The sequence below is a fragment of the Salmo salar genome, chromosome 11 (genome assembly GCF_965601325.2).
Source record: "Salmo salar chromosome 11, fSalSal1, whole genome shotgun sequence".
Taxonomy (NCBI): domain Eukaryota; kingdom Metazoa; phylum Chordata; class Actinopteri; order Salmoniformes; family Salmonidae; genus Salmo; species Salmo salar.
In genome coordinates, this window is record NC_138301.1 from 96,885,619 (window position 1) to 96,899,965 (window position 14,347).

At 45.8% G+C, this 14,347-nt stretch overlaps 1 protein-coding gene across 2 annotated transcripts in view; it reads right to left on the bottom strand.

Annotated features, from left to right (window-relative positions):
- LOC106563268 (astrotactin-2) overlaps positions 1-14,347 on the bottom strand; it is a 537,304-nt gene that overhangs the window by 125,560 nt on the left and 397,397 nt on the right. For both annotated transcript variants that reach the window (XM_014128700.3, XM_082958176.1), the window contains one exon: positions 6,389-6,651. In XM_014128700.3, the coding sequence (XP_013984175.2) occupies positions 6,389-6,651 (263 nt within the window). The remainder of the gene's footprint in view (positions 1-6,388; positions 6,652-14,347) is intronic.

Sequence of the window (14,347 nt, forward strand, 5' to 3'; positions counted from 1 at the left end):
TTTGTACATACACGCACACAAGGGCAACATCCTTTCCTTTTTGCTTCACAATAAACAACCATGAATTTCCCTTTGTTTATTTATTGTAGCATCTTAGTGAAAGCTTTTTGCGTAGCCGTCTTTTTCCTGGTGGGGGAGAGGGGTAGTCAAGGCACAGTTTCAATCAGTGTACTGCCTTTATCGTGTAGTAGAGATATGTGGCCAGGCCGTTGTGTCTGCTATGCTAATAGGAGCAGGAGTCTTTCAGAGAGCTGGCCAAGAGCAGCACTAGCTTCTCCCTGTAGGGTCGATGCATCAATACCAAGCTAATAATCCCGCTACCTCGGAGGGCCGACCCTCGCCAGTGACCCACCGCAGTCTGCCCCCCCCCCTGTCCCCAGAAGACTAGAAGGAGGAGAAAAATAGGACACTTTGCTCTTCCTTACGTTTATGTATCGACTGAGCCCACTAGGGGCTGTCTGCTATCGATTGTGCCTCTTTTCTTCGTGGCTGAGACAGGCGCTTGGTATGTGCGGCACGTATGGGCTGGGGTCTTTGTTGTTGTGCATGTGTGCGTGTGTGTTGCCAGTGCTATTGCTGCTGTGCTGCATGCTGTAATTTCAGTCAGGCAGAGTAATTAGATGCTTGACCATTCTGGTCCCGGTGGAGGTGGTGGGGAACGGGTAATGGTGTGTGTGCGTGTGTGCGCGTGTGTGCGTGCGTCTGTGTCGTCTGTGTGTGTCTATGTAAGTGAGGGGACAAGGGACATCCGTTGTCAGCCAGTGCCAATGCAATCCAGTTAACAGGTGAGTCATAAACATAATCATACACACATACAGTGCCAGTCAAAAGTTTGGACACACCTACTCATTCATGGGTTTTTCTTTATTTTTTACTATTTTCTACATTGTTGAATAGTGAAGACATCAAAACTATGAAATAAAACAACAGGACAATGACCCAACACACCTGCAGGCTGTGTAAGGACTATTTGACCAAGAAGGAGAGCAATGTACTGCTGCATCAGATGAGCTGGCCTCCACAATCACCCGACCTCAACCCAATTGAGATGGTTTGGGATGAGTTGGACCGCAGAGTGAAGGAAAAGCAGCCAACAAGTGCTCAGCATATGTGGGAACTCCTTCAAGACTGTTGGAAAAGCATTCCAGCTAAAATTGGTTGAGAGAATGACAAGAGTTTGCAAAGCTGTCATCAAGGGAAAGGGTTGCAACTCTGAAGAATCTAAAACCTAAAATATATACTGCTCAAAAAAATAAAGGGAACACTTAAACAACACATCCTAGATCTGAAAGAAAGAAAAAATCTTATTAAATACTTTTTTCTTTACATAGTTGAATGTGCTGATAACAAAATCACACAAAAATAATCAATGGAAATCCAATTTATCAACCCATGGAGGTCTGGATTTGGAGTCACACTCAAAATGAAAGTGGAAAACCACACTACAGGCTGATCCAACTTTGATGTAATGTCCTTAAAACAAGTCAAAATGAGGCTCAGTAGTGTGTGTGGCCTCCACGTGCCTGTATACATTTACATTTACATTTAAGTCATTTAGCAGACGCTCTTATCCAGAGCGACTTACAAAATGGTGCATTCACCTTATGATATCCAGTGGAACAACCACTTTACAATAGTGCATCTAAATATTTTAAGGGGGGGGGGGGTTAGAAGGATTACTTTATCCTATCCTAGGTATTCCTTAAAGAGGTGGGGTTTCAGGTGTCTCCGGAAGGTGGTGATTGACTCCGCTGTCCTGGCGTCGTGAGGGAGCTTCTTCCACCATTGGGGTGCCAGAGCAGCGAACAGTTTTGACTGGGCTGAGCGGGAACTGTGCTTCCTCAGAGGTAGGGGGGCCAGCAGGCCAGTGGTGGATGAACGCAGTGCCCTTGTTTGGGTGTAGGGCCTGATCAGGGCCTGAAGGTATGGAGGTGCCGTTCCCTTCACAGCTCCGTAGGCAATCACCATGGTCTTGTAGCGGATGCGAGCTTCAACTGGAAGCCAGTGGAGAGAGCGGAGGAGCGGGGTGACGTGAGAGAACTTGGGAAGGTTGAACACCAGACGGGCTGCGGCGTTCTGGATGAGTTGTAGGGGTTTAATGGCACAGGCAGGGAGCCCAGCCAACAGCGAGTTGCAGTAATCCAGACGGGAGATGACAAGTGCCTGGATTAGGACCTGCGCCGCTTCCTGTGTGAGGCAGGGTCGTACTCTATATATGACCTATCTATGTATGTATGTATGACATATCTATGTATGACCTCCCTACAACGCCTGGGCATGCTCCTGATGAGGTGGCAGATGGTCTCCTGAGGGATCTCCTCCCAGACCTGGACTAAAGTATCCGCATGTCATGAACAGTCTGTGGTGCAACGTGGCGTTGGTGGATGGAGCGAGACATGATGTCCCAGATGTGCTCAATTGGATTCAGGTCTGGGGAACGGGCGGGCCAGTCCATGGCATCAATGCCTTCCTCTTGGAGAAACTGCTGACACACTCCAGCCACATGAGGTCTAGCATTGTCTTGCATTAGGAGGAACCCAGGGCCAACCACACCAGCATATGGTCTCACAAGGGGTCTGAGGATCTCATCTCGGTACCTAATGGCAGTCAGGCTACCTCTGGCGAGCACATGGAGGGCTGTGCGGCCCCCCAAAGAAATGCCACCCCACACCATGACTGACCCACCGCCAAACCGGTCATGCTGGAGGATGTTGCAGGCAGCAGAACGTTCTCCACGGCGTCTTCGGACTCTGTCACGTCTGTCACATGCTCAGTGTGAACCTGCTTTCATCTGTGAAGAGCACAGGGCGCAAGTGGCGAATTTGCCAATCTTGGTGTTCTCTGGCAAATGCCAAATGTCCTGCACGGTGTTGGGCTGTAAGCACAACCCCCACCTGTGGACGTCGGGCCCTCATACCACCCTCATGGAGTCTGTTTCTGACCATTTCAGCAGACACATGCACATTTGTGGCCTGCTGGAGGTCATTTTGCAGGGCTCTGGCAGGGCTTCTCCTGCTCCTCCTTGCACAAAGGCGGAGGTAGCGGTCCTGCTGCTGGGTTGTTGCCCTCCTACGGCCTCCTCCACGTCTCCTGATGTACTGGCCTGTCTCCTGGTAGCGCCTCCATGCTCTGGACACTACGCTGACAGACACAGCAAACCTTCTTGCCACAGCTCGCATTGATGTGCCATCCTGGATGAGCTGCACTACCTGAGCCACTTGTGTGGGTTGTAGACTCCGTCTCATGCTACCACTAGAGTGAAAGCACCGCCAGCATTCAAAAGTGACCAAAACATCAGCCAGGAAGCATAGGAACTGAGAAGTGGTCTGTGGTCCCCACCTGCAGAACCACTCCTTTATTGGGGGTGTCTTGCTAATTGCCTATAAATTCCACCTGTTGTCTATACCATTTGCACAACAGCATGTGAAATTTATTGTCAATCAGTGTTGCTTCCTAAGTGGACAGTTTGATTTCACAGAAGTGTGATTGACTTGGAGTTACATTGTGTTGTTTAAGTGTTCCCTTTATTTTTTTGAGCAGTGTATTTTGATTTGTTTAACACCCTTTTTGGTTAATACATGACTCCATATGAGTTATTTCATAGTTTTGATGTCTTCACTATTATTCTACAATGTAGAAAATAGTAAAAAAAAATAAGAAAAAACCTTGAATGAGTAGGTGTGTCCAAACTTTTGACTAGTACTGGACATGCATGCACACATGCACACACACACGCACACACACACACACACACACACACACACACACACACACACACACACACACACACACACACACACACACACACACACACACACACACACACACACACACACACACACACACACACACAAACAAGTGCAGTGGACCTCCTAATTGCATCTCCCTCTCCTCAGATTGAGCCCAGCTGAGGGAAGATGGTGTAAACTAAATGTCAAGCGGAGCCAGACCCTCAGCTAAATCACCTTAGGGATGAGATTCCAAACATGACTAGCTTCCAGTATCTAATAATCAAAGGTTCCTCTCAAGGGGGAAACATCAGCCAAAACAGCAACACAGTCATGACAAGACAATACAGTTGAATCTACAGAAATTATACACAATCAAACACACGCACACACGCACGCCGGCCCGCACGCACAAACATAACTCTCTGCATTTATCCCCACAAGATGAGAACCATGACGTCACCTTTTTCTATTCCCCACACCACAGTGTATTTTAAATAGTGAAAGTTAACCCACTTACTCCACCTAGGGGGGATTTTGGTAACTACATCTACCAGGGTTGGGCTCAAATTGAATTGAAGGCAGTCAATTCAGGAAATTATTTGAATTTAAAATTCAGAAATGTTAAAACTCTTAAAATAAATAGCTTCTGCTTTTCAGTTTATTGAGAAGTGATTGAAAAAAAAAGTCCCTTTTTCGATTATTGAATTGTAATTTGTATTTACTTCCTGATTTGACTGCCTTTAATTCAAAGCCCAACCCTGACTGACATTACAGCCAAGCACGATTGTGTCAACTTCACTGTGGTAAAACAAAAATATCCTTATACTGTATACTATTATATTCTCAAAGCAGCCAAATTACAAACGGATGTGTGAATAAATCACATAAACTATACAAATATGTTTCCTGTTCTCGAATTTCCTGTACGGTTGATGCAAATGAACGGTTGAACCCTTTGACCAGATGGCACATCTATTTTTATCATCTTATTTTCTACTGAAATATAATTTTATTCTATAAAATTGCTTTAATTCATATTTACACTCAGTAAACTGTACTGTTGTTTTGACACTTCCACATATCTCTCTATTTCCTCTTTGCCTTTCCCCCATTTAAACTCTTTGATGATGTCATTCTGGACATGGCTGTCTCCCCAATCCCCCCATTGTCACCTATCCTTCACCCACCATCCTTCTCTCTCCCTTTCTCCTCCCCCCTTTCCACCCACCTCTGTGGTGACGTACAGTACCAGTCAAAAGCCTTAATGACAGCTTTGCACACTCTTGGCATTCTCTCAACCAGCTTCATTAGGTAGTCACCTGGAACGCATTTCAATTAACATGTGTTCCTTGTTAAAAGTTCATTTGTGGAATTTCTTTCCTTAATGCGTTTGAGCATTAAGAAAAACCCTTGAATGAGTAGATGTGTCCAAACTTTTGACTGGTACTGTAGTTATTTATCAAACAGAGGAGAGCTCCCCATCGCCCTCTCTTTACCACCCACCTTTCCTTCATCTATCTCCACTGCTTCCCTCATTCCTTCTCTCTCCACTGCCTCCTTCCTTCACAACATCCCTCTCCCCTGCTCCCCTCCTTCATTCTCTCTATCTCTCTCTACTGCCTTCCTCCTTCCTTATCTTCATTCCTCTCTACCGCCCCCTACCTTCTTCTCTCCATCCCTCTTCACTGCCCCCCCTCCTTCCTTGTCTCCCTCCCTCTCCACTGCCCCCCTACTTCCTTCTCTCCATCCCTCTCCACTGCCTTCCTCCTTCCTTCCTTCTCCCCCTCCCCTGCCTCCTACTTCCTTCTCTCCATCTCTCTCCACTGCCTTCCTCCTTCCTTCTCTCCATCCCTCTCCACTGCCCCCTACTTCCTTCTCTCCATCCCTCTCCACTGCCCCTACTTCGTTCTCTCCATCCCTCTCCACCTCCCCCCTACGTCCTTCTCTCCCTCCCCCTCCACTGCCCCCCCTCCTTCCTTCTCTCCATCCCTCTCCACCGCCCCCCTACTTCCTTCTCTCCATCCCTCTCCACTGCCCCCCTACTTCCTTCTCTCCATCCCTTTCCACTGCCCCCTACTTCCTTCTCTCCCTCCCTCTCCACTGCCCCCCTACTTCCTTCTCTCTCTCCCTCCCTCTCCACTGCCCCGCTCCTTCCCTCCATCCCTCTCCACTGCCCCCTACTTCTTTCTCTCCATCCCTCTCCACCGCCCCCCCTACTTCCTTCTTTCCATCCCTCTCCACTGCCTCCCTCCATCCCTCTCCACTGCCTCCTACCTTCTCTCCATCTCTCTCCACTGCATCCTACCTTCTCTCCATCCCTCTCCAGTTTCCTACCTTCTCTCCATCCCTCTCCACTGCCTCCTACCTTCTCTCCATCTATCTCCACTGTTCCCCTCCTTCCTTCTCTCCATTGCCTCTTTCCCCTCCATCCCTCACCTCTTTGGTGACGTAGTTCTGTACCAGACTATAAAGGGGTCTCCCCCCATCATCCCTATTCTTTTCCCACCATCCTTCTCTCCCTCTGTTCCCCCCTCCCTTCATCTGTTCCTTGTTCCACCCTCACTTATTTGGTGGTGTTGTCCTCTGTACCAGACAGTCCATTCCCCTCCTTCCATCTCCCTGCCCCTTCATCCATCTCTCCCTCCATCCCCCCTCACCTCCTTAGTGACGTTGTCCTGCACCAGGTTGTAGAGGGGCACGATGCGGCTGACCTCCAGCAGGACGGGGATGGGTGAGGGCTGCTCGCGGCCTGCCTGACGGCACAGGTGGCAGGCCGACGGGCAGCTGCCCTTCTCTTCGCAGCGGATCTCCACGCCACTCACCAGGTCCTCTGTCAGCAGCTGGGTCTTCAGCAGCCCAGACAGGTAGCTGATGAAGGGCATGGACTTGAGCTCGCGCCTGCTTCCCTGGTCTGTCGCCTCTGAGAGATAGAGAGAAGGAGAGAGGGCAACTGAAAAACAGTCTATAGTCTAACATCAGATTGTATCAGTCCTAACCTTAATCATTAGGGACATGGAGAAATAGCTGACCCTGTGTCAGTGGTTGGGAGCAACATCTACCTATCCCAAAAAACACATTGTGTGAATGACAAGAGACTTTCCTTTTCGTTTAGCTTTATTTACACAGATTAGTCTCATTTTGAGATTAAATCTCTTCGCAAGAGAGACCTCATCATTGTTGATAGAACGGTGTCTGAACGACAAAGGACCACAGCCAAACCCATACACACTGACACATGCAAACCTGCATCGACGTACGTCCGCCACATGTCCTGAATCGCCCATAACACAGGGCTGACAGCTGCATTCACGTCTTCCTATCCACTCCGTCTCCACTCCCCCAAAACGGCTCATATCAAAATACACAGCCAGTGATAGGGGAGTTTCACATGGCCGCCTCACATCACATGTGCCACCATCTGGATCTACTTTCTATTCCGGTCAAACAAAATAATCCCTCATTGTCATCCACTCCTCCACCGGGAATGAACGGAGGCTGATGACTTATTCCTGCATAGTGTAAATAAGCATTGTTTGATTTTGTCATCGACAGGGGGATCCTTGCGCATAACGTACCGTGCCAGTGGGCTAACAATGCTACGTTGGAAAGAAGTGAAACAGGGAGTAATGTTTATTGAGTGTTGAGCGTTTCCCTGGATGGAAGAGAGGATGGAGGCATGGAGGGAAGTATACAGCCATGTGTTGGGAAAGCAGCAGATGTGCTGTCTGTCAGTGTTGATGGGAGGAGAGACCGGACACACAGCAAATTTGCGATCAGAATTTGAACACCCACAGTGTTAAATGTAACACTTTCTTGTGTATATATAGCCCACCAAAATAGTGTTAAACTAACACTTTTTAAAGTGTTGATAAACGAACACCCCAAGAGTCTTAGGTCCCTAAAACCATGGATGTTGCAAATTCCGACTAACATTAACATTTTATTGGCGCTGATGCTTTTACACAATCTCAGTGTTAGGGAATTAACACCTGTGGTGTTACAGTAATTTGTTTTTGCGTGTTTTTTGTTTTATCACTGTATGGTTTAAAGCCTTATTTGCATATTTATTTCCCAGGTTGCCTTTCGAGTGAATTTTAGAGGTACCTGTACCACTCATGACTGTGTTTGCTAGTGACAGTGACATGTTTGTTGCAATCAATGGCTTTCATTCCATATTCTTCACCAAATGAGTCCCTAAGTTAATATTTTATCATAAAAACAATTATGACAATCCATTACTTTTTTTTTTTTTTTTTACAATACCATACTTCGACAGCCTAGTTTTACTCACAGTGATTTGAAACTCCTGGTTTACAGGCCACATCGGCAAGTCATATTATGCTGGCTTGCAAAGTGTTATATAATTCCTATTGGAATCCAGTCAGTGAAAAATGAAACTACCAAAACCATCTCAATAATGGGTGAAATAAGTCCAATCACTTACAGATGGGATTAGTTTAGAAAAATGTATGTTATTTATCTTTGTGTAGTATAAGATCAATGAATCAATCACAGAGTTTTTTCTGGATCAAAATGGGGTTTATGTGGTAGGCTTCATGGGAGCATGGCCATGGGTGTGGCCATGGGTGCGGTCGCCGACCAAAGACTTTAGAGGCCCTCCTGTTGGCCGCATGACAAAATGTCTCTGTTTTAAAGCTAATTTCCCGCAATTCTGCACATTTTGCCATGTGGCGGAGATAACCACGGCCAGGTGACTGGGAACATGGACGTGTACAAACAGACCAATTATGACCTACATAAGGCAATCAAAGAGGCAAAACGTCAGTTCAGAGACAAAGTGGAGTTGCAATTCAATGGCTCTGACAATAGATGCATGTGGCAGGGACTCATGGATTATAAAGGGAAAGCCAGACACGTTGCGGACACCTCCGGAAGCAGAAGCAATTCCCCTCACAAACTTCTACAGATGCACCATTGAGCGCATCCTTTTGGGCTGTATCACCGCCTGGTACGGAAATTGCACCCTCCATGATAAACAGCTTCCTTCCCCAGGCCATCAGACTGTTCAAAAGCCATCCCTAGACGACCTCTGCCCAGTACCCTACACGCTTAGAAAAAAAGGTGCTATCTAGAACATAAAAGGGTTCTTCGGGTGTCCCCATATGAGAACCATTTCAAGAAAGCTTTTTGGTTCCAGGTAGAAGCCTTTTGGGTTGCATGTAGAGCCCTTTCTACTGCCTTGAACCAAAAATGGTTATTCTAAGGGAACAGCCGAGGAAACCTTTTGAAACCCTGTACTCTGCTCCTCAGTCACTGTCACCAGCCGGCTACCCCAGGGGACTCTACTCAGCACCTTAGGGACTGCTGCTTTATGTACATAGTCATTGAACACTGGTCACTTTAATAATGCTTATATATATATATATATCAACTGCTGTGCTTTTTGGGGATTATTTAAAAAAAAGTTTGATTATTGTGTGCTTGTTGACATTTACTGCATTGATTGATAGGAACATAAAAATTTTGCCATAACACCTTTTCCACTCTAAGAGAGTTTACGGAAGTTACAGTCGAGTAACAACACCACCACCTGGTTAACACTGTTCACCGCAGGTGGCGTCAATTTAAATCCTCTAGTGATAACCTCACTAGAATCAACTCTCAGATATAACACTCACAACACTTTTTACCTCAACACCGAGATTTAAACACCTGCCAATTCGCTGTGCAGGCTGGAGAGAGGAGCTCTGACTGAGTGGTGAGGGTCTCTCAGCAACAGCAATATTCAATCAAATGTACACTGTTGCAAACTGCTGATGGAAGGAAATTCTATTCATCATGTGCTATGGATGAATTTGCTTAATTCTTCCAAATGTGTATTTATTGTGGGGGGTCTTCATAACCCCAAGTGGGTATGAATGTTTTCATGGCATATCAGAATGAATATTGTTTTGTTCAATCTGCATGCCTTGTCTAAGTAGTTCCATTACCTAACCTGTACATTTTTGCTGCACAGGAGCAATGCCGTGGTTGACTATGAGTGAATGATTTCCAGCCATAGTCTCTAATTGTTTGCTATTAAGAGGCCTACAGGTTTACTCCAACTGCAGAGCAATTAACTGACTCAGTCATATCCGTCTCATATCCAGACTTCTAGGAAAAGGTCTGTGCTAGAGCTGAATCAACAGAGGGAGGAGAACACCAGGCAGGGCCAGAGGTGAGATGTATTAACTAGCTACCCCCCTAACCAAAGGCCAAACTCACACAGTTTGTGCTAGCTACATTTTACCAGAGGAGGAAGAGGGGAACATTTTTTTTAAAATAAATATTTATTTAACTAGGCAAGTCAGTTAAGAACAAATTCTTATTTTCAATGACGGCCTAGGAACAGTGGGTTAACTGCCTTGTTCAGGGGCAGAACGACATATTTTTACCTTGTCAGCTTGGGGATTCAATCTTGCAACCTTTCGGTTCCTAGTCCAACGCTCTAACCACTAGGCTACCTGCCGCCCCGATAGAGCAATTGGCAGCAGCTTAGGGTAAAAGTCATTTAAAAGATTTCACATGATTAATTTCCAAATGATTCATTTTCTGCAATGCATTTAATCAAATTGAAATAGAGCAGCCTTCGGGAATATTTTACAGAACAAAAAGAACATGAACAGCGCGTGAACTTAATCAGCATGTGTGTCCGTTCTTAAACTCACTAGTCTCGCATTCTCTCTCGACGGCTCTTTAAAAGCTGAGCCAAGGACAAAGCTTGTTATGCCTTCTGCTTCCATTCCTCATACACACAAACACATTCTGAGCTGGACTCTCTCACAGAACATCTGTGAAAAATAGCTTCCACTGGAGCAGCTGGGGAAAAAGCTTAAATGTAACGCAGGTGCAGATTATCTGACATTTTCAGGATAAGAGGACTAGTCAGTGACAGAGTTCCAAATGAATCTTCTACGCAAAAACAAACATTCCACTGCCACAAGGAATCACCACCCATATACTGTAACACTAGCTCAAATTAGATATATACACTGTAGTAAAAATGCAAAATACAGAGGTGAGAAGCGTGACAGTCAATAAATTCCCTCTTTCATTCAACACATGCAAGTGTGTGAGATATACGTCATCAGACAGTGTATATGTGTAGTTTGATAATAGGCTGATGTTGTGGTGAGACTGTGGGCTCCAAACACAGACCCAGCTGCAGAGCAGAGAGAGTGTGAAAGGACTGGAGTAGTGAAAGGGGAGGGATACTCTCCTCCATATCCTATGTAAACAGGCTCAAGGGGTGGCCCTAAGAGCCCAATTACACGCACTTCTTGAGTCAACACAGACACAGAAAGGAGCTGTCATCACTTGGCCCTTGCAATAAAGCCCTATGATTATCCCAGGTTTACTGCAGGCTTCGCAGGGCTGCTCACATCACAGCCGTCTGCGTTACTTCCTTCCCCTTCAACTCCATCCGTAAGCCTGCGACAATCATTTCTGATAGTTAATATTAATCCCAAAGTTTTAGATGGGATTGAGAGGTGACAACTGGACACTGGATAGCACATCCCTTATACATTAATTACAGGTGTGTAGGAGGCTTACAACTGTGTAAAATTCTATTTTGTCTGGATTCTAAAGAAAATGTATCAATGGGTAGCTTAATTTGATTTGGTAGACTAGCAGTGAAGATGTGTTTTATATTTGGGCAATCTGTAAAACAGACAGTTAATATACACTGCTCAAAAAAATAAAAGGGAACACTTAAACAACACAATGTAACTCCAAATCAAACTGTCCACTTAGGAAGCAACACTGATTGACAATAAATGTCACATGCTGTTGTGCAAATGGAATAGACAACAGGTGGAAATTATAGGCAATTAGCAAGACACCCCCAATAAAGGACTGGTTCTGCAGGTGGGGACCACAGACAACTTCTCAGTTCCTATGATAAATGGGAACAGCCTGTCATGCCTTTGCATCATCATCTTTGTCATTACCATTATCATCCATCAGTCATCATCATCTCTGTTGGAGCATTTACTTGATGATGTTTTGGTCACTTTTGAATGCTGGCGGTGCTTTCACTCTAGTGGTAGCATGAGACGGAGTCTACAACCCACACAAGTGGCTCAGGTAGTGCAGCTCATCCAGGATGGCACATCAATGCGAGCTGTGGCAAGAAGGTTTGCTGTGTCTGTCAGCGTAGTGTCCAGAGCATGGAGGCGCTACCAGGAGACAGGCCAGTACATCAGGAGACGTGGAAGAGGCCGTAGGAGGGCAGCAACCCAGCGGCAGGACCGCTACCTCCGCCTTTGTGCAAGGAGGAGCAGGAGAAGCACTGCCAGAGCCCTGCAAAATGACCTCCAGCAGGCCACAAATGTGCATGTGTCTGCTCAAACGGTCAGAAACAGACTCCATGAGGGTGGTATGAGGGCCCGACGTCCACAGGTGGGGGTTGTGCTTACAGCCCAACACCGTGCAGGACGTTTGGCATTTGCCAGAGAACACCAAGATTGGCAAATTCGCCACTGGCGCCCTGTGCTCTTCACAGATGAAAGCAGGTTCACACTGAGCACGTGACAGACGTGACAGAGTCTGGAGACGCCGTGGAGAACGTTCTGCTGCCTGCAACATCCTCCAGCATGACCGGTTTGGCGGTGGGTCAGTCATGGTGTGGGGTGGCATTTCTTTGGGGGGCCGCACAGCCCTCCATGTGCTCGCCAGAGGTAGCCTGACTGCCATTAGGTACCGAGATGAGATCCTCAGACCCCTTGTGAGACCATATGCTGGTGCGGTTGGCCCTGGGTTCCTCCTAATGCAAGACAATGCTAGACCTCATGTGGCTGGAGTGTGTCAGCAGTTCCTGCAAGAGGAAGGCATTGATGCTATGGACTGGCCCGCCCGTTCCCCAGACCTGAATCCAATTGAGCACATCTGGGACATCATGTCTCGCTCCATCCACCAACGCCACGTTGCACCACAGACTGTCCAGGAGTTAGCGGATGCTTTAGTCCAGGTCTGGGAGGAGATCCCTCAGGAGACCATCCGCCACCTCATCAGGAGCATGCCCAGGCGTTGTAGGGAGGTCATACAGGCACGTGGAGGCCACACACACTACTGAGCCTCATTTTGACTTGTTTTAATGACATTACATCAAAGTTGGATCAGCCTGTAGTGTGGTTTTCCACTTTAATTTTGAGTGTGACTCCAAATCCAGACCTCCATGGGTTGATAAATTGGATTTCCATTGATTATTTTTGTGTGATTTTGTTGTCAGCACATTCAACTATGTAAAGAAAAAAGTATTTAAGATTATTTCTTTCATTCAGATCTAGGATGTGTTGTTTAAGTGTTCCCTTTATTTTTTTGAGCAGTATATAAAGGATGAATGAATTTCCCAAACATTGATCTCTCTCTCTCTGTTTCTCTCCTTCTCCGGTGTCTCTCTCTTGTCCCTCCAACGTCCTGACGGGCTGTGGCCGATGAAGGACGGCACGGGTTGCTATGACTACTCAAAGGGCACGGACTGCACGGACGGCTTCAACGGGGGCTCTCTCTCCCTCTCTCTCTGTCTCTCCCTCTCCCTCTCTCTAAATAATGAGTCTTTGTTGATACAGTGTATTCTTAGAAGCTACACTCTGGTCATGATCGTGTCCCTGGCAACACCAGCAACGTGTCAGATATCTCAGTGGTAATTTCACACAGATGTTGTCAGATTGTTAGTGTTGGCATTGTTATTATTGCCCCATACAATATCTCTGTTCAGGAGTTTTTTGACATGCAATTTGGCCTTTGTAACTACTCTGGTACTCGTCAAGATCATATCCCCTATTTATTCTCCTCAGTAAGTTGATTTCTGCATTTTCTTAGTGGAAATGCAAGATCAAGGGAAATTGCAATGAAATACACACATGATGAGGAGGGAAAGACACAGAGAGAGAGGGTGCATCTCAGTAGTATAAAGTGAGTAGCTACATCCCCTCGTCTAGCCTATCCTCCATCTGAATCAATCCGGGTTGTGGGTGGAAGCAATATAGTAGAAGCCATGAACTAAACACTGATTGATGCAAAAGTCCCCGAAAATATTCAAAACTAAAACAAAGTGCTGTTGACGTTTTTTTTTTCAAGGCCCATTGTGTCAGATGAATATATGTAGACAGCGACGTTTAGGTAAGCAAAGATAACTCATGCTTCCTAAATTCCACAATATCAATATGGCACAGCTGCAGCACAATTACAGCAACAGCACAAAAGGTTTCTGTTCTGTGAGTCAAAAGCCGATTGTCTTTACAAATGCCTTGATAAATCAAAAATATATTTTAAGCTTACTGAGAATGTTTAGAGAAAACATATCATAAGGTGAATGCACCAATTTGTAAGTCGCTCTGGATAAGAGTGTCTGCTAAATGACGTAAATGTAAATGTAAAACATTTTAATGCATAGCTAAAGCAAGCATATAGCCTATCCTTTTTCATTTCCATTTACCTTTTAGTTATGCATAGCTTAACATTATGATTGCGTTATGAAAATCTTCAAATTGCGAATTAACTTTTAATTTATATTAATGTGCAGGTAGTTCACTTTCTGAACTGCAATTTGTTTGTTGTTGTATTTTGTTGTATTTATTAGTATCCTCATTACCCCATTAGCAGCTACTCTT